At 42.0% G+C, this 14,167-nt stretch overlaps 1 protein-coding gene across 1 annotated transcript in view; it reads left to right on the top strand.

The window, feature by feature from the left end:
• FERMT1 (FERM domain containing kindlin 1) overlaps positions 1–14,167 on the top strand; it is a 55,837-nt gene that overhangs the window by 7,462 nt on the left and 34,208 nt on the right. Inside the window, exons 2-3 of the mRNA XM_040429777.1 lie at positions 7,854–8,024; positions 11,111–11,344. Coding sequence (XP_040285711.1) covers positions 7,874–8,024; positions 11,111–11,344 — 385 coding nt within the window. The 5' untranslated portion in view covers positions 7,854–7,873. The remainder of the gene's footprint in view (positions 1–7,853; positions 8,025–11,110; positions 11,345–14,167) is intronic.

Genomic DNA, 14,167 nt, shown 5'->3' with positions numbered 1-14,167 from the left:
GCTTCTAATTAGAGTATAATATACCTGGATTCTACATTGCCCTGAATTTTGTAGGTTTAGGCTCAGGAGAGGTGCTGCTGCAAATACTTCAGCAAATAGCTTTTATTATTTAAAGGAAGTTAATACAAGGCACTTACTAATGTATTGTGATTGTCCATATTGCTTCCTTTGCTGGATGGATTCATTTTTCCATCACATTATACACTGCTCGTTTCCATGGTTACGACAACCCCACAATCCATCAGCGGTGGTCATGCTTGCACAATATAGGAAAAAGTGCTGGCCTCTCTGGTGGCCGGGACCGTGGGAGCTCACATATCCTACTGCTTTTTCCTATTGTGTGCAAGCACGACCACCACTGATGGATTGCAGGGTGGTCATAACCAAGGAAACAAGCAGAGTATAGTGTGATGGACAAATGAATCCAGGCAGCAAAGGAAGCAATAGTGACAATCACAATATATTAGTAAGTGCCTTGTATTGACTTCCTTTACATAAAAAATGCTATTTTCTGAAGTGAGACAACCCCTTTAAGTACATAGACAGCTTAGATTGATAGATAGCTATATAGATACGGTACATAGACAGACAGATGGATAGACAGACAGATGGATAGACAGACAGATGGATAGACAGACAGATGGATAGATAGACAGTTGGATAGATAGACAGATGGATAGATAGACAGACGGATAGATAGATAGATAGATAGACAGACGGATAGATAGACAGACAGATAGATAGATAGATAGATAGATAGATAGATAGATAGATAGATAGATAGATACGGTACATATACAGACAGATGGATAGATAGACAGATGGATAGATAGACAGATGGATAGATAGACAGACGGATAGATAGACAGACGGATAGATAGACAGACAGATAGATAGATAGATAGATAGATAGATAGATAGATAGATAGATAGATACGGTACATATACAGACAGATGGATAGATAGACAGATGGATAGATAGACAGATGGATAGATAGACAGATGGATGGATGGATAGACAGATGGATAGACAGATGGATAGACAGATGGATAGACAGATGGATAGACAGATGGATAGATAGATAGATAGATAGATAGATAGATAGATAGATAGATAGATAGATAGATAGATAGATAGATAGATAGATAGATAGATAGATAGATAGATAGATAGATACGGTACATATACAGACAGATGGATAGACAGACAGATGGATAGACAGACAGATTGATAGACAGATGGATAGACAGATGGATAGATAGATAGATAGATAGATAGATAGATAGATAGATAGATAGATAGATAGATAGATAGATAGATAGATAGATAGATAGATACGGTACATAGACAGACAGATGGATAGACAGACAGATGGATAGACAGACAGATGGATAGACAGACAGATAGACAGACAGACTGATAGATAGATAGATAGATAGATAGATAGATAGATAGATAGATAGATAGATAGATAGATAGATAGATACTATTCATCCAGGATGAAATATTAACAGTAAGGAATTCCCTTAGTACTATGGGTAATAGCACTGGTTCTCAAGAGTGGCTGGAAGTTCACATACCGTACTTTTGCCCTTCTAGCCAATGAAACAATAAAGTCATATGAATATACTGTAGAATAGGGTATTTAACATTGTGTAAACAGGCCTATTATACGGTTACACATTATAATGTTATTTAAATTAATTTGTTGTGTAGGATTCAGTTTATATTTTTTATGAAGGGCTGATATACTGTAGCTGATATTCTTCACTCAACGCAACATAGCAATCACTATTTTATTAAATGAGCTTCCATTATTTCAACAGTCCGCTGCTTTGTATCAGCCGGCATACCGTAGCTGTCTTCCATCCAGTGGTTTCTCAGAACCGCTCCTAGCAGCAGGACTCCATGTTTAACTGCTAACACGACCGGACATGCTTCCCAAAACGTCTATGCACACAGTGCCTGCCCTCAGGAGAGTGAAATTACAGGAATGTAGATAAACTTGATGAATGCCTTTTGTGCATAATTTAGCTGTAAATTCCAGATTGCACGATGTCAATAGCTGTAACAATATTTTTTTTTGTAATCTTGTATTCAGAATAGCAGGCATGCAGGCAGCGTGATCACACTTCAGGGATGTATCTTGCTGTAATTAGACTTTATAAAAGTGCAAACACAAAGCAAGAGTTATAAGTTAAAGAGGACCTGTAAAGTCCCCTGACATGTCTGTGTTAGGGTTGAGCGAACCCGTGGAAGTTCAGGTTCGCCGGGTTCGGCCAAACTTCAGGTCAAAGTTCGGGTTCGGGGATTTAGCATTTTAAGCTGTCACCATTGCCATCTTCACTAAAGTACCTTATTTCCTGCAGTCTTTTTCTTACTTTATTTCGTTTTGTCATTTTGATAAAAAAAAAAGCCCTTTTTATGATATGCTAATGAGGCTCCAAGGTGCCCAGAGGGGCGTTTTTTTCCCTCTCCGGTGCCCAGTGACGCCCCCCTGCAGTGCCCAGCCCGCCTTAATTTGAATCCCAAGAACGCCTCCTGATCCTGAAATAACCTCCCACAGCCTCGGCAAACGGTTCCGCCCCCTCCCCGCGTCATCTTCTACCTTCTAGAAATGCTCCGTCCTTCTTCCTGTTGGCGGCTAGAAAACTCGCGCAGGCGATCATCAACCTCCTCAGGGCAGCAGCGCTCAGATTACGTCACTGGGCTTGGCGCATGCCCAGTGAGACTTTTGAGGCTGTTGCCCTCAGGAGCTTGATGATCGCGCAGGCTGCAGGCGGTACTGCGCCTGCGCGAGTTTTCTGGCCGCCGACAGGAAGAAGGACGGAGCATTTCTAGAAGGTAGACGATGACGTGGAGAGGGGGCGAAACCGTTTGCCGGGGCTGTGGGAGGTTATTTCAGGATCAGGAGGCGTTCTTGGGATTCAAATTAAGGCGGGCTGGGCACTGCAGGGGGGCGTCACTGGGCACCGGAGAGGGAAAAAAACGCCCCTCTGGGCACCTAGGAGCCTCATTAGCATATCATAAAAAGGGCTTTTTTTTATCAAAATGACAAAACGAAATAAAGTAAGAAGAAGACTGCAGGAAATAAGGTACTTTAGTGAAGATGGCAATGGTGACAGCTTAAAATGCTAAAAGCAGGTGACAGATTCCCTTTAAGTCAATGGGGACCCGAACTTCAATTTATTATTTTCCGTTATAACATGGTTATAACGGAAAATAATAGCATTCTTAAGACTCACCTCATCCACTTAATCGCACAGCTGGTATCCTCTTTTCTTCAGGACCTGCAAAAGGACCTGCGGGGACGTCACCGTGCTCACCAAAATCACCCAAACACCAAACCCGAACTTCAGTGAAAAAGTCAGTGTTCGGGTCCGGGTACCCGAACTCGCAAAGTTCGGTACGAACCCAAACTTTGCAGTTCAGATTCGCTCAACTCTACTCTGTGTTAGTAACTACTTGCATTGTCCATGTAAAAATTCTGGAGCATCTATTCTTATGACTCTATGTTGCACCATTCCTTTATTATTCCTGATAGAAGTTATGACTAAATTGCTACCAGTTTGCAATGAAGGTCCAGATGAAAGTTGCTAGTGGAGGGTGTGCTCCTGCATAATCTGACACTGGCAGCATGGCAGCACAGAGTGGATAAAGTCAAACTGTGCAGGGGCACCCCTCCAACTGGTAACAACCATCTGGACCTTCATTGCAATCTGCTAGTTCATTCATAATAGCGATCATAACTTCTAGAAGGGATAATAGAGGAATTACAAATCATAGAGTCACTACAGTTATTACAGGGGGATGAAAAACAGACATGTCAGGAGAGATTTTAATGGGGAAAAAATACAGTGCCGGAATCGTTTCTTCATTTCATTATGTCAGGAGAGGTGTCAGATCCTATTTAAGATGGGTGAGGGGATAACAAGTTAAGACACCATCACCAGAATTCAGGACAGGCAAGTGGACATCTATAGCCACAAGCGCCAGCTTACTGCTGTTAGCGAAGGGAAATCAGCAGAGAGAGCAGGACTACTCTGGAGTGCTATGGTCTGCCATCTTGCCTGCCAACATACAGTATCTCATAATCTGGGGATAGAGACATTGCACCTTGTACAGATGACAGTAGGAATGTACTGTAACTCATTCTTTGCACTCAATAATAAAAAAACATTTGAAGTTTTTCTACGTCTGCCTAATCCTTTCCCACCAGCTTTTCAATGTCCCGAACGCCAGGGAGAGACAGCCTGAGGGAGTACACCATGACACAACAACTGATCAGGTCCACTACCACTCCCATCCTCTGCACCGACTCCTTAGGGGCATGCTGCATATACACATCAGATGGTAGGCTAAAATCAGCAGGCTTAACCGACGTTAATCTAATGTGTATGGCCACCACATCCACACGTGCCTGAAAAACAGCAGAAAAGTTAGGATTTGCTGGGGATCCAAGGTAAAAAATGCAACATTTCAGTTTACGATGCTGATTTTTTAGACAGTGCATTATGAGATATCTTAAAATCTCATCTACTTTGCTTGTACTGTAGAATAATGAGGATTTTCTTCATGAAAATAGGCAATGGTAACTCCACGGCTTATTATTATTATTATTATTATTATTTATTAAAGCGCCATTCATTCCATAGCGCTGTACATATGAAAAGGTGTATACATACATAATACAGACAATTGCACAAAGCATTACCAAGACGAGCTACAAACTGGTACAGAAAGAGAGAGGGCCCTGCCCGTGAAGGCTTACAATCTACATGTCCACCACGTGTGAATGCACCCTAATTCCGAGGCTTCTTTCACACTAGCATTAGGCTTTTCTGGCAGGGAAACAGCCTGACGGATCCGTACTAACGCTTACATAGGTGTACTGCCAGAAGCCCGGACCTGCATGTTTGCCATGCTGCAGCCGCATCTCCGAAATTACGTTAGTACAGATCCGACAGGCTGTCCCCCTGCCAGAACAGCCTGCCTTACAAGCCTAACGCCAGTGTGAAAGAAGCCTCAGGCCTCATTCACATGACCTTTGTTTGGGTCTGCATTAGTGTTGATTGAGAACCAAAGTGCTCGGGTTTCTGGTGCTCGAGTAGAACACTTTGCGATGCTCGGGTGCTCTACAGAGCACCAGAGCACAATGGAAGTCAATGGGAGAAACCGAGCATTAAACCAGACACCCCCTGCTCTGAAGAGGGGAGGGTGCCGGGTCCCACTGAGGTCTATGCAGAAGATCGCTCTACAGTGAGGGAATCCCCCAGTGTGAGTCTGTGGCTTAGGAGTCCCTGCTCTGACTCCATATATAGCTATGTCCATATATGGAGTCAGTGCTTGGGGACACCCAGTGTATTTAAATCTAATTTAGTCTCTATTTCTGAAAGTTGAATGATAAACTATGTCAGAAAAATCTCCTAGTAGTTTGTCATGTAGTAAGTATTCCTATACAGCAGAAGTATCATTTCATATTTCAGTGACAGTTAACATGTAGCTGTATAGTGTAGTGGTTAAAGTTCTTGGCTCTAATGTAGAAGGTTATGAGTTCAAATCCCGGCAGAAACGTTTCAGAAATAGAGGCTAAATGAAATTTATATATTTTATATATATAATCATACTTCTGATATATATGAATGCATAATCTGTGGGAAACTACTACTGATGTTTTTAGCCGTAATATATTTACATATATTATAATATACTGTATTATATATTCTAAATATATAATAATATATGTAAATATATTAAGGTTAAAAAAAAAATATATATATATATATATATAGAGACGGAAGAAGTCGGACTGCACTCCAAAATGATAGTGAAATAAACAATTTATTCACCTATAATATGGCAAACTTGCGACGTTTCGGCTCACAAGAGCCTTCCTCGAGTGCAGTCCGACTTCTTCCGTCTCTACAATACTTGGGGTATTGCCGCTGCCCCGTGCTGGACGTTGCACCCACACCTTGGCTGGTGCTCCCGCTGGATTTTCTCCTTTTTCTATATATATATATATATATATATATATACACTCACCTAAAGAATTATTAGGAACACCATACTAATACAGTGTTGGACCCCCTTTTGCCTTCAGAACAGCATTAATTCTACGTGGCATTGATTCAACAAGGTGCTGATAGCATTCTTTAGAAATGTTGGCCCATATTGATAGGATAGCATCTTGCAGTTTATGGAGATTTGAGGGATGCACATCCAGGGCACGAAGCTCCCGTTCCACCACATCCCAAAGATGCTCTATTGGGTTGAGATCTGGTGACTGTGGGGGCCATTTTAGTACAGTGAACTCATAGTCATGTTCAAGAAACCAATTTGAAATGATTCGAGCTTTGTGACATGGTGCATTATCCTGCTGGAAGAAGCCATCAAAGGATGGATACATGTTCTCATTCTGTTTACGCCAAATTCGGACTCTACCATTTGAATGTCAGAAATCGAGACTCATCAGACCAGGCAACATTTTTCCAGTCTTCAACAGTCCAATTTTGGTGAGCTCGTGCAAATTGTAGCCTCTTTTTCCTATTTGTAGTGGAGATGAGTGGTACCCGGTGGGGTCTTCTGCTGTTGTAGCCCATCCGCCTCAAGGTTGTGCGTGTTGTGGCTTCACAAATGCTTTGCTGCATACCTCGGTTGTAACGAGTGGTTATTTCAGTCAACGTTGCTCTTCTATCAGCTTGAATCAGTCGGCCCATTCTCCTCTGACCTCTAGCATCCACAAGGCATTTTTGCCCACAGGACTGCCGCATACTGGATGTTTTTCCATTTTCACACCATTCTTTGTAAACCCTAGAAATGGTTGTGCGTGAAAATCCCAGTAATTGAGCAGATTGTGAAATACTCAGACCAGCCCGTCTGGCACCAACAACCATGCCACGCTCAAAATTGCTTAAATCACCTTTCTTTCCCATTCTGACATTCAGTTTGGAGTTCAGGAGATTGTCTTGACCAGGACCACCCCCCTAAATGCATTGAAGCAACTGCCATGTGATTGGTTGACTAGATAATGGCATTAATGAGAAATAGAACAGGTGTTCCTAATAATTCTTTAGGTGAGTGTATATATATAATTAAATTTAGCCTCTATTTCTGAAAAGTTTCTGCCAGGATTTGAACTCACAACCTTCTACATTAGAGCCAAGAACCTTAACTACTACGCTATACAGCTACATGTTAGCCTGTATAGTGTAGTGGTTAAAGTGCTTGGCTCTAATGTAGAAGGGTGTGAGTTCAAATCCCGGCAGAAACTTTTCAGAAATAGAGGCTTAATTGGATTTAAATACACTGACTCGAGCACACAAGGTATTCGGCCGGACACTGCGATGTGCCAAGCATCGCGTTGCTCGAGCCGAGCTGGTGTTCGGCCGAGCATGTTCGCTCAATACTAGTCTGCATCTGAGCCACATTTTTTGCCGCTCAGATGTAAACCCATTCACTTCAATGGAGCTGCGAAAGATGCGAACAACACTCCGTGTGCTGACTGCATTCGTTGCTCCTTTCCATGACCCCGCAGAAAAAATAGAACATGTCCTATTCTTGTCCGTTTTTCATTTCTATACGCAATTTGCGGACCGCAAAACACAGCATCGTTGTGTGCATGTAGCCTTAGAAGGATGTTGAGTAGCTGCCAAGATTTTGTAGAGATCTTTAGGTACACTTTGTCTTCTTTTCCAATCACCTAAGATTTTAACAAAAAAATTTTAATTCCGGTTGATAACATTGCTTTGCCACTGTCGGACTGCGACAGATCCACCACGTTTGCATGTGGCCTAAGATTTTTCCTGATTAATGTGTACAGTTTATAACACATTTTTCATAAATTTTTTAGAGGCTGGTGAGCTTTCCACAATGACGCATACAGCCGCGACTGGACCGGCATCATGGGAGCTTTGTATGTCCGTGGATCAGCAGAATGAATCCGAGAATCTGGATGTTAAAATAAGAGTGTCCGGAGATCTTCATATCGGTGGAGTAATGTTTAAACTGGTAGAACAAATTGGTAAGTACTGTAGATTTACCACATTACTTACTACTGAATGATGTCAGGGCCGGTTGCTGTCCATCATTTCTAAAAAGAGTCATGTTGGCATTTTAGGATTTGTCTACTTGTAACGCACTGGAGGAGATTTATCAAAACTGGTGGAAAGGAAAATTGGCTTAGTTGTCCATAGCAACCAATCAGATTCCATCTTTCATTTTTCTGCACTCCTTTGAAAACTGAAAGGTGGAATCTGATTAGTTGCCATGGACAAGTATGGCAATTTTGGGGCTGAACTGTCAAACCAAGCACAGCCGCTATCAAATAGATGGCGTTATGTGTGGTAAGCTGCAAAGAGGTGGCGATGCTCATCAGAGGTCCAATGAGAGCTGTGGCTTCCTCAAACAGCTGATTGGCGGGGGTGCCGAGAGTCGGCCTATCTCATATTGATGACCTACCCTGAGGATAGGCCATCAATATGAAAATCCCAGAAAACCATTTTAACAATCCACTTTGCCCTATCCAAGGTAATTACATGATAAGGTTATTGGGGAATTACCTCGGGTCCTCTATTCCCTCCCAATAGTCCTATGCCCGTTTTACGTTACCCATAACCTAAACCCCACCAAGAATGACACGGAGCCTTATATTAAGATGAAATGGCCACAGCAGCCTTTCATTGATACAAACATAACATAAAATCCAATATAAATATATAAACATATATATACATAATACCTAGACCTGACGAAGGAGGTCCTAGAAGCCCCGGTCCCAGCTGATGCCCCAAACAACCGGTTAAGCCACCTTGCCTCCAGCCGTATCACTCCAGCTCGGAGACACCGAGTGATGGTCACCCCACTGAAACCCACCAACTTTCCACACCTGGGAGTCCAGCCCCACCAATTGAGGCCCTCCCATCCACAACACCAAGCCCTACCACCGTCTTCCAGGACCTCCTACCGCCAGACTGCTATGACAGAAATCAGGTTATAAAACAACAACCCAAAATTTTCCCTATCCAACAAACCCAACCCTCACCCCCCCCCCATTAACCGCTAACAATATGAGGGTGGGCAGGAGTTTCTCCTTGCTAAAATGGCGCCTCACTTTCCCGCTTTGCCCCCCCCCCTTAAAAACCTAACGCTCCGCCCCTCTACTAAACCGGCCCCCTTCCTCACTTAACCTTTTCTTGCCCTTTCCCCACCCGCTTACTAAATCCACCGTCCCCTAAACCTATCATGACAGCCTCCCCTTAGGCTGGCGCTCTAGTCCGGCTGTACTGGACTAGGTCAGTGCATTGAACCTCTGCCCCTTGTTTATATTAATGCACATTGTAGCTGTGGTTCTATCTCCTGACTTGATATTAGGTGAATATATTGTGAAAAAGCTGGATTTTAGATTGACAATGAGCAGGGCGGTTTTTCTCAGAGTTTATGTATTTTAGGTATTTCAGGTATTGTTTTACTGAGAGGAATTATTGGCCTCAAGCTAACTCCTTCCACACAATGAAAACCTCTCTCAATGCCATTTTGTATTTTAGACCTTTCTTAATCTCTCAGTGCCTTAGGCATGAAAGGAAATGACTTGTAAACCCTGTAGATATCAGGTATTAAATGTTATGTATACTTTATCCAGCTGTTTGCTCATGTTTGGGTTTTTAAAGTTCATTTTGAGCTTTTAGTAGTCTCCACAGCTGTATGCTACACGTATTGTAGAACAAAAAGTGTGAAGATCGTGATACAAGTAGATGGAAGTACTGTAAATACTGTATGAACATTCAAAAGTCCATAGAGTCATAGTTATTAAAATTAAGTTAGACAGTCAGGTAAAGTACTTAACTGTCTTCTCCTGAGAACTACAGAAAAGGAATAATGGAACATATGTACATACTGTATATCCTGAGCAGAAAATGGGAGCTTAGTGGTCAGCACTTTTGCCTTCTAACCATTGGCTACCTCAGTATGGAGTTTATATGTTCTTTCCTTGTCTGTTTGAGTATTAAGAGGTTAACTTGGAATTTAGATTGTGAATTGGGATATATAAAGAGATTTCATGTAGTACAACGTGCTTAAGAACAATAAAGTTTTCACACAAACGTTAGGGCCAGTTCCCTTAGGTTTCTATAGGCCAGAATAGTGTAGTCTGCAGCAATGTTCTTTTCTGTAAGGATCTGTCATGGAATCTATAATAATAATATTAATAGGTCCTAAGATTTTGGACAAGCAGATGCCTTGGGTCAAGAAGAAGGTATTTAAAATTAAAAAAAATACAGAGATTTTAGGAGGGATATTAGAAGCCTACTACAGGTCAATTTCAACATATCTAGTAATAATTTCATAGTTTTTACTAGGCCACCAGTGACCAAACATTTCCATTCACTTACTTTAGGCTACTGTGTTTTTCTATTCACGTATAAGGCTGAAAAACCCCATCACATCAGACTCAATTCTTTATTAAAACTGACTTGGTATTTAAAAGGGTATTCCAGGACTTACATATTGATGGCCTATCCTCAGCAGAGGTAATCAAAATGAGACCTGTGGGCGTCCTACACTTGGCCAGCACCCCCACCAATCAGCTGTTTTGGGAAACCATAAAGTGGACGGAAGACCCCGTCCATTGTGTGGTTTCTGGCACCAGTGTACTACTGCTCAGCACCCACTCACTTAGGAGCAGAGCTGCAGAATTCATGTACGGCCACTACACAATGGACAGAACTTTGTGTTTCTAGTTCCATCTACTGTACAGCTTAGGGGGTCGGCGGTTGCCTAAAACAGCTGATTGGTGAGGTGTGTTGGGTGTCGGACCCCACCGATCTGACATTAGCAGCCCAAGTGCTGGAAAACCCCTTTTAAGGGTAAGCATAGATAATCCTTAAACACTGTTTCCTGGTCTAGCTCACACCAACCATAAACCCAGTAGGCCCTTCATGACAGAAATACTCATGACATGTCCTGTTGGGGCTCCTTGAGGATGGATTTGGGAATTATTGCTGTAACCAATTATAGAAAGAAACATTGTCAATAAAATAGCTAGAATAATTTGGCATCTGCTATTTCTGTTTTACAGCTTTTCTGATGTTGACTTTCTTTTCTTGTGTCTAGGTGTGGCCAGGGACTGGTCAGACTATGGACTATGGTGGGAACAAAAAAACTGCTGGCTTCTAAAGACTCACTGGACGCTGGACAAATATGGAGTACAAGCAGATGCAAAGCTCTTCTTTACCCCTCAACACAAGCTTTTGCGCCTCCGACTAGCAAATATGAAAACTGTCAGACTTAAAGTATGCTTCTCTTCTCTGGTCTTCAAGGCAGTTACAGAAATCTGCAGAACTCTGAGTAAGTATAAATAATCAAATCCTAACTACATTAATAATACATAATGGATGCACCTATTTAATGTGGATGGAGGTACTAAAGCTGTGGCTACACCTTATATTCTGAGAACACCCATGATGTAATTTAGATGTCAGATTTGTATGAACGATCCCATGCATGACCAGTCTACTGCATTCTGGCCAATTCTTCTCTATTGTGCATGTCCAATCATACTGTCTGGAGCACAGATGCTATTGCATTATCCAGTTCATTACAAAAATGTATCCTTATAGTTAAGAAACAACATTTTTGAATTTTTTTTTAATAGGTTCAAAAGTCTGCACTATTTAATTTTCTTAATATATCTTCATAGTCATTGCGTCATGAAAACAGAGCACCAAATCCTAAAGACATAGGTTTGAACTGTAACATTCTGGCTGCCTGCAGTCACTACTACAGGGAGCTTCAGTGTATACGGTATGCAGTAAGCTCCCTCTAGTGGCAGCTGTAGGCAGCCAAAATGTTACAGTTTATGTCTATGGGTTTTTGGGTTTTCAGGCTGTGTTTTTTGATACAACTATAAAAATATATTAAGTAACTAATAAAATACAAAACACAGCATTAGTCAGGACATCCACCTCAAAGTGGCTGAAAATACACAGTAAAGACAAACAATGCAATAGCACGCTTCAAATATGAAATATATGAACAAATGCTACATTTACAGTATAAATGAACATCAGGTCATTAGCAAATAATTTTGATTAAAATCATATGTGCCTGTCACTGATGATGTTGCAGATAGGTGGAAGTTATGAATAAACGTCTGACTGGCTTGATCCCAAACTAAGGAGCATATAGGTGACCCCTATAAAACCCTAAGAGCTCACCCTGACTACTAAGCACATACAAGGGTCTCAAAGGTAGACGATTGTATGCCCCCATACCTAGACTGTGTGACACCTGAAAACCCTATAATAGTGAGGGGACACGACCACCGGCTCCCTGCACTTCATACGGAGGGAGTCAGGGTCACCTAGAATCAAGCCAGCAAGGAAACACAATACATGAAAGGACTTATCTGAACAAGCAGTAGCAGAAGCCTCCAGCAGTGAACACTTCAATCCAGGAAGTAGTATAAACCGCAAAGTGAGGCAGTATGGGAGGGAATATAAAGGAAAGAGGATTAGTCTAAATAGGTGACACCTGAGAGAAGAAAATGAGATGAGAAAGTGAAACCAAAACAAAAAACATCATGCAAGAGGTAGAGAAGGACGTCTGTCAGACCTTCTCACAGAAGTGGCGGTGACAGTGCCCCTCCACCACATCAAGGTGACCTCTTTTGGATGGAAACCTAATCTATATAACTTTTTCTGTGCCAATGGACCTCAGATTGATTCAGGAAACATGGGCTCTACATGTATATCCTTGCTCTGTGTGGTATCTCTTCCGGTCCCAGCAGGCCTCAGATAAATTAGGTAGGGCAGACAACAGTTATATACACCACTGGTTAAAACAGCCCACGGAAATTAATCAGCACAGAATGTCGGACCTGATGACATACAATATTATTATTATTATTTTATGCACTTATATAACACTACTATATTCCGCAGCGCTTTACAGACATTAGCATCCAACTGTCCCCAATGGGGCTCACAATCTAAGGTCCCTATCAGTATGTCTTTGGAGTGTGGGAGTAAACCGGAGTACCCGGAGGAAACCCACGCAAACACGGGGAGAACATACAAACTTCATGCAGATGTTGTCCTTGGTAGGATTCAAACCCTGCACGGCACCAGTACTAACCACTGAGCCACCATGCTGCCCTCAATATGGAGTATAAGTTGCACACCCGATCCTTCATCACAGCCCTCTCCTTTTGGAATGCATGTATAAATGAACAAAGATTACTCAGTATCCCCTATCCTATACAGTATGTTATAGGTTCACCACCTCCCTTTTTGGAAAATGCATGCTCATGCTGGAGCAGTGTCACAAATGCTGACATTTTACCCCAGTGCTGTATAAGCAATCAGTGGTCACAGCAACAAGAACATTGCTGAAGGTTGCTCTTCATATGGGGAAGTCCTCTTTTTCCCACAATTATTGGTTGAGGTGGCATGAACCAGCCAGGATGGTGACCTTTATCTTTTGCTATCTATACATGCATTCCTGCATGTTCCTATCTGATCTTCTTTCCTATGGGAGCACATTCTCCAGAGCTGCGATTGCGTGAGCAACAACTGTAACATGCCGACAAAGTCCTAAAATGGCTCATTGTTTTCTATAATAATGTCTATTGCTTTGCCAGCTCAGGCTTAGAATGTATGCATGTACCCATAGCATAGCAGTGTCTGGCAGATAATACAGATACCCTGGGGGATCAGGAATGTCATTGAGTAAAATAGATATCACTCCAGCGTTACAGAGCACGTCTATGCTTGTTCTGCTCCACACAATGCAGCAAATGAGACGGGTTTATATTCTGGAGAAGATAAAGATTCAACTTCTAGCTTACCGATTGTAAAGAGATTAGAGAGGCGACTGTGCTGCAAAATCTGCAGATAAAATAAAGGGTTTCAAAAACTGCAAAGGGAGAGCATCTCCAAGTGCACAGAAAAAGTGGGATAAAACTATGAATTATTACAGTACTTCAGGCTCACTCCCCAAAGGCAGATGTCAAGGGAGAGAGGGATTGGACAGTTGGATTTAAACATTCCCAATCCTTTTGATCTCAAGGAAGAAAAGTCACCACTGGAGGGCTCTGGCAGCAAGTTACTTCTCTCTTCCCTTTGAAAACACATGCATGCTGAGCTGAGTATGCATGTGTATGGGTGGACT

The sequence above is a fragment of the Bufo bufo genome, chromosome 4 (genome assembly GCF_905171765.1).
Source record: "Bufo bufo chromosome 4, aBufBuf1.1, whole genome shotgun sequence".
Taxonomy (NCBI): Eukaryota; Metazoa; Chordata; class Amphibia; order Anura; family Bufonidae; genus Bufo; species Bufo bufo.
Note: the sequence above shows the minus strand (reverse complement) of the source record. Positions and strands in the feature narration are given on the sequence as shown.